Source organism: Pteropus alecto, unplaced genomic scaffold, assembly GCF_000325575.1.
Source record: "Pteropus alecto unplaced genomic scaffold, ASM32557v1 scaffold45, whole genome shotgun sequence".
NCBI classification, from domain to species: Eukaryota; Metazoa; Chordata; class Mammalia; order Chiroptera; family Pteropodidae; genus Pteropus; species Pteropus alecto.
This window is the reverse complement of record NW_006442491.1, coordinates 40,747,431-40,753,959: the sequence shown is the minus strand read 5'-3', so window position 1 is coordinate 40,753,959 and position 6,529 is coordinate 40,747,431. Positions and strand designations below refer to the sequence as shown.

The window sequence follows — 6,529 nt, the reverse complement described above, 5'->3', positions numbered from 1 at the left end:
GAAAGGCGGCGGCGGGGGGAGTGGGGGCACGTCGTGGCCGAACGGGGTCCCTGGTGTCTTTGTCCTGAGCTGGGGGCGAGGGCCGGCGGCCTTAGGCCTTGGGGATCAGCACACCCTTGGCTTGGAGGAGGTGACCGGCCAGGGCTCCTGTCCCCAGGCTGGCACCACCGTGCGGTCACCTTTTTCTTCGCGCGTAGAAAATCCTCCCCAGCGCTAGCGTTGGGGCCGAGAGGGGCCGAGGCCACAGCCGGGCTGGTGTGCCCCCGCCCCATTTTCTACTGGAATTCTGACGTTGGGGCTGGAAGCAAGGGAAGGACAGACTTATAGACGGAGATCCGTCCCCGAGCGCGGGCAGGAAATGGGCGGGACCCGCTGGCCCGGGACAGGTGCGGCGCAGGCGGAGGCGTCTGACTGGTTTGCCCAGACCCGGCCCCTTCCCCGCTGTCACCCCACCCTCCGCCCTGAGGTGAGGCCTCGAGACCCAGGCACCTGTACCCTGAAAGGTTTCGGCTTTGAATAAGTCTTTTCCCACAGTACTAGAAGCCACTTCAAGGTGGCAGCCACACCGGCCACACTCTCTGACCCTAGACCTTAAATTTAGAGTCACCTGGGGTCATCTGATAATGGAAAGTTTTCAGAATGGAGAGGAGGTGATAGGTCGACAGAATCTCATGGGGGTGGGAGGAGGGTGTAAGATGTGGGTCTCCCCCGTGGCTGAGACCTGGGCCCGCTGCTGATCCTTGCTCGGTGGAGGGCGGGAGGCTGTCTCCGTGGGAGTAAGGGTCTCTCACCCTGACCCGAAGACTCACCCTGCCTGCTGAGTCAGAGCCCCATGATGTGAGGCTAGACTGGGCCCAGCATCCTCTCTCCCTAGGGCTCTGTGGACTTGTGGACATCCCTCAGAGGCTTTGTCCGTCCATTCGTTCATTCTTGATATTCCTGGGCACACTTCCTGTGCACCAAGGCCTGTGCGAGGGCTTGGGAGGGGCCTGTGCAGGCGTCTGCCCTTCTCCAACCCGCATCAGCAACCAGCCCCGAAACGATGGTAAAACTGAGACATGATGCGTGTCATGAGGTTCGTGGGGGAAGAGAGAGCTCGAGGGGCCACCGTGGGTCCACGAGCAGCGCTGCAGCCTGTGCACCTGTGCTGAGCAGCCATACCAGCTGGGCAGTTGCCAGACGCGGGAGCCATCCTGGGCCAGGGCACCTGTGGGAGGTGGGGGAGCAGGAATCCAGGTGTCGACTTGCCCTGAGTTCAGGCTTCTTGTCAAGAAGTCACAACCGGTGAGCACTGCTGGGCAGGGCCATGGCTGCAGAGGGTGCAGTTTACTATGGCGGGCAGGGCGCTCACCCGGGGGGCTCCCCACCCCCTGGGGCTTCCCAGGACACTGGGCCAATGTTTTCCACAGGCAGGTCCCGTGTGCGCACCCTGGTTTGGTGTGGCACGTGCTAGCCCAAGGCAAGGGGGAGGGCAGGGTTGTCCCAGGATCGCCCCACCCCACCTGTAAGGTTTAGGGTCCCTGGTGCGGATGTCCTCTCTCTAATGTAAGCAGAATCCAGCCCGCTTCCCAGAGCATGGGCTGCGGACTCAGGAGGGAAGGGTGTTCCAGCTCATCTTCAGGCTGGGTGGGGTCCTCATGACAGCTCTTGACGCTTTCTTCTGCCTTCAGGGGCTGGGGAATCCCCCACTGGAACTGTGGTTCCCTGCTCTGTGGAGGGAGCTAGGCTGAGCAGGGAGAGGCGCCTCTGGCTCTGCCCCCACCATCTGACCTGGCGCCCCTGCTCCACAGCCACTGCCCACTTCAGCTTCTGCCGGACCCTCCTGGAGCACACAGTGTCCGCCGAGAGCATCCCCTGCCACCTGCCTAGGACACCAGGCACCAGCCTCACGTGGCATGACTCACGCAGCCAGAGGGCAGCTGGCAGCCGGCCAGTCAAGCTCCTGCAGCAGCCTGGCACTGAGGGCCCCCAGGTACCCAGCCACCATCCCCACCTCAGCCCCTGCCCTCCCACCACTCACTCCACCTGCTACCCCTCTCCCCTGCAGGGCCGGCTGCACTCTGACCACTGTGGCCTGTACCACACGAGTCCCTCACTGGGTGGCCTGACGAGGCCTGTGGTCCTGTGGAGTCAGCAGGACGTCTGCAAGTGGCTCAAGAAGCACTGTCCCCACAACTACCTCGTCTACGTGGAGGCCTTTTCCCAGCACGCCATCACCGGTGCTGTGGGGCCGGCGGCAGGGGACTGACTGTATGGGCTGGGGGCTGAGTGGGCTGGCGGGGCACAGGGACCACAGGGGAGCCTGTTCCTTTCTGTCCTGCTCCCCTCTTTCCTGTTTCCTACTGAGTCACCCTCTCCTTCCGGTCTGTGTCTCCGCGGAATCTGCCAGCGTCTCTCCCAGTCTGTCTCTCTGTTTCCATCTGACCCCTCTCCTCACTCTCTGTCCGTCCTGTCTTTCCCCTGCCTCTCTCCCCGTGTCTCTAAATCTGTGTCTCTGTCTCCCTGCCACCCCCATTTCCTTCCTCTCTCTCTGACTTTGAGTCTCTGCGTGTGTGTGCCCCCCCACCTTGGCTTCCGATGCCATCGGATGCTGACCTCGGCCTGACCCCCTTCCCCTCTCTCCCAGGCCGGGCACTGCTGCGGCTGAACGCGGAGAAGCTGCAGCGCATGGGGCTGGCGCAGGAGGCACAGCGGCAGGAGGTGTTGCAGCAGGTGCTGCGCCTGCAGGTGCGCGAGGAGGGGCGGAGCCTGCAGCTGCTCAGCCAAGGTCAGTGGGTGGAGCCCGGAGAGCCAGAGAGGCCTGGGAGGCGGGGCTGGGCTTCAAAGCCCCAAAGTGTAGTGTGGGTGGGTGGATCGCAGGAGGGGGGCTGTGGGATCCCAGTAAGGGCCACTCTGCACCCGTGGCGGAGTGGATGATGCCAGAGACCCCCACTCCTCACCCACAGCTTCCTTCGGAAACATGTCCTAGTCGCTGCCTGAGCTTGAACCCCAGACCCAAGCACTGTGACCGGAGCCTGTGGCAAGGATGAGGTAGAACTGGCCACGCGGCCCCTCTTGGACCCTGTAGGTGTCCCCAGGGGCCAATCCTGGCCCAGTAGACAGGTGGGACCACAATTGCCACCTCCAGCCACCTCTGGTTGTGCACTCTGGGCTATGCCTGGGACTGGACGTGTGGGGGCTGCTTGGGGTGTGCCCCCCCCAGTACCTGAACCGAAGCCCACCCCTGGTGCTGCAGGCAGCATGCGGGCAGCCACCGGAGCCAGAGTGGGGCTTGGGTGTTCCCCAAACTCCCAGGGAGTGTTTATTTATATTCTCGTCACCCACGTTGAAGTCTGTCCCTCCTTGCTGGCTGAGTCACGTGTTCTTTGGGCATCCTGCCCTCTCCAGGGCGAGAGGCCTGTCTGCCCACTCGTCCAGTTCAACACCCTCCCTCAGCACCTAGAGGACTGCCCGGAGGTGGAAAGACTGCCAAGGCTCCTGTGCCCGTCCCCTGCCCCCAACCAGGTCCGGTAGGCCCAACCCATGGCCCAGATGATGGTCATCAGTGTCCGGCTGGCCAGGCACCCTGCCCAGCACCTTCGCCCATTTATGACACCCCCACCACGCCCCCATCCATTCATGGGAACTGAGGTGAGGCAGGTCTGGGACTGGCCATGCGGCAGGACCTAACATGGCACTACGAGAACCCGACACCCAGCACCCTGCCCCGGGCTCAGTGGAGTCCTGGCCTCAGGCTTGGGACAGCTGTCCTCCTCTTGGGGTCATGGAGACCATCCTGGAGGCACAGCAACGGGCAGGTACTCCTGCCGCCCCTTTCCCAGGAAAACCTGGCTCACACAGGGGACTGTCCTGGGCTGCATCACCCACGTCACTCACCAGAGATCCTGCCACCCACCGGCACCTGAACTGCCACTCAGTGGGCCTGAGGGCCCGAGGTTCAGGGCTGGTGCTGCCCAGTAGAAGGACAATGAGGGCAGTCCCGCAGCCTCCTCCCACTTGGTCCTCTTCCCTCCCACTCCCCGAGGGGACTCAGCACTCAGGGACAGATGGGGCTGAGCCCTGGCCCCTCTCTGTGCCCTGCGCTGGCTTCCGGACAGGTTGGTTGGTGTAGGTCTCGAGTGGAATTTGGACAACTGGCTTGGTGTCCCCCATCCCGCGTGCCCCCATGGGAAGCCACCTTGTCCTGTCTGGCTGCCCTAAGTGTCCCCACCACCTCGTGCCCTCACGGTGTCACCCTTTCCAGGGGCCTCTTCCCAACTCTGCCCCCCCCGCCTTGTCTTGCCTCTCTACCCACCACCCCAAGCTCGTCTTGTCTTCCTTGTTTTGCGTTCACTTTTTTACATTCTGATAAAAAGGCCAGAAATAAACCTGGTTCTCAAGTGCCCCAGTGTGGTGTCCGGCTCCAGTCAACCTGCGTGTGGCGGTGGGCACAGCTCTGGGACTGGGGGCGGGCTCCCCTGGCCCAGCTGCCTCCAGCCAGGGCCACCAGGGGGCAGTGATGTTGCATTCGGGCTGGGTGCTCGCTGTCTCCACCAGCACCCCAGGATGAGGGGGCGGGGCAAGAGGCGGAGACCGAAGCTGCGGGCTCAGACCGCGCCGACTGCCCCGACTGCCCGGGATGCAGCGCGATAGGGTCCCCGCTGCTGTAACGAATGATGACAGCACGGAGGCTTGACACGAGAGTTCTCTCACAGTTCTGCAGGCCGCACGCCTGAAATCCAGCAGGACCACGCTTCATGTCCAGGGGAGACCCCTTCTTCGCCTCTCCCAGATCTAGTGACTGCCTGGGGACTCCTGAGCTCACAGACTACCACCCCCCCAGGACACGCGTCACATCACCATCGGTCTGTCTCAAGTCTCCCTCTTGCAAGGACACTCGTCACTGGATTTAGGGCCCACCGGGATAGTCCAGGATCATCGCCTTAATTGCATCTGCAGAGACCCTTTCTTCAAATAAGGTCCATTCGCGGGGCCTGGGGTTGGATGTAGCTGTCTTTCGGGCACCCCATTCAGCTCCACCACAGGGCAGTGCCCTGCACAAGAAACACACAGGTCGGAGCACAAACGGTAACAGAGGCCTGAACTACCCGCTGCAGTCCGAACACACAGACACAATGACACCGGCACCCAGACCCACGACGGCACCCCAACACACCATGACTTTCTAACACAGAGACACATGGGCCGCGCCACCCCCTGCACACGGACGCACGATACTGCATGATGCCCTGGCCTCCAAATGTGCTGCAGTTTGGACACACATCTGAGGTCCTGGCATGCCCCCATGCCTTGTGTCCAGTCACCTGGTCACTGACATACAGAAGGACACCTTCTCACCTAGTACAGGACACAAACATGCCCCGACACTGTGATCTCCAAACGGGACACATGGTCACTCAGACACACACCTACCAGCATTGACATCATATACACAGACGTGCAGCCTTACGAGGGGAAAGCTGACAACCCTGGATGCGCCTCAGGGCACATGCGCTGACCCCTCCCGAAATCCTGCATGTCTTGTCCCTGGAGTGAGCACTGTCAGTGAGGAAGGGACATGCCCTCTTCCTTGAGGTGTCACACAGGACTCTGGCTCTGATTTCCAATGGAAGGACTGACCAAATGACCCTTCCACAGACGGCCTCCACCTTGCCTCTGTGTGAGCACTTTGTGCTGGCCTTGAGAGAAGCAGATCCCAAGGGTCTCTGTGAGACGAGACGGCCCCCAAACCTGCCACATTTTTGTAAGGCAGAGCCTGCCCCAAGGTGGACAGAGGGGGTGGGGTGTGGGGTGATGGGGTGAGTGGGGGTGAGAAAGGCCGCAGGAAAGGAGGTGCACCCCAGAATCCGCTTCCCCACTGGCACGCCTTCCCCTGCTTCATTCCCGTGCCCTGGTGGAACCGGCGCCCATCACGCCAGACCTGATCCAGGGGCCCCGCAGAGGGCCAGGCTCTGGCGCACAGAGGAGCGAGGCGCCAGCCGCTGGCCTAGGAACGCGGTTCCCCTCAGAGAGAGGTTGGTCCGTTGGTCGGTAACCCCAGTAAAGCGACCCCTTGAGGGAGGTCCACAGGCAGAGGCGGTCACAGGGCTACTAAAAGGGAAGCGGGACGCTGCTTTACGGGCCCAAGTCCCCCCAGGGCCAGGAGTTCAGGGTCCGGGAGAACAGTGGCCGCACCTTCCCCGGGCCAGGGCCTACAGGCGCCCAGTAGCTTCAATCCGAGAGCGCTGAGCTTGGGGCAAGGCTCTGCGCCCCTATGCTGCCTCAATTTACCCCACTGCCTGTAAAGGCCCTCGCCCTATGGGCCGCGTAACCGGTCACTTTGCACTGGAAGACGGGCGGATGAACGCGACGGACTCGGGAGCCCCGCAAGCGGGGCGGCCCGACGGGCCCCCTCCCCCTGACCGGTCTCTCCCCGCCGCGGAGCGGTCGCAAGAATACCGCGAGAGTTCGCCCCCTCCCCCCCCACAGTAAAACTGTCAAAGGTGGGAGGGGCGGGAGCGCGCATGTGCGCAGCGCGGCGCAGCCTGCG

General features: G+C 62.8%; 1 protein-coding gene across 1 annotated transcript in view; it reads left to right on the top strand.

Moving 5' to 3' along the window:
- The window catches only part of SAMD10 (sterile alpha motif domain containing 10), a 5,726-nt gene extending 1,339 nt beyond the window's left edge, over nt 1-4,387 (top strand). Inside the window, exons 2-5 of the mRNA XM_015596930.2 lie at nt 1,671-1,972; nt 2,048-2,219; nt 2,627-2,767; nt 2,946-4,387. Coding sequence (XP_015452416.1) covers nt 1,671-1,972; nt 2,048-2,219; nt 2,627-2,767; nt 2,946-2,968 — 638 coding nt within the window. The 3' untranslated portion in view covers nt 2,969-4,387. The remainder of the gene's footprint in view (nt 1-1,670; nt 1,973-2,047; nt 2,220-2,626; nt 2,768-2,945) is intronic.
- The last annotated feature ends 2,142 nt before the right edge of the window (nt 4,388-6,529 follow it).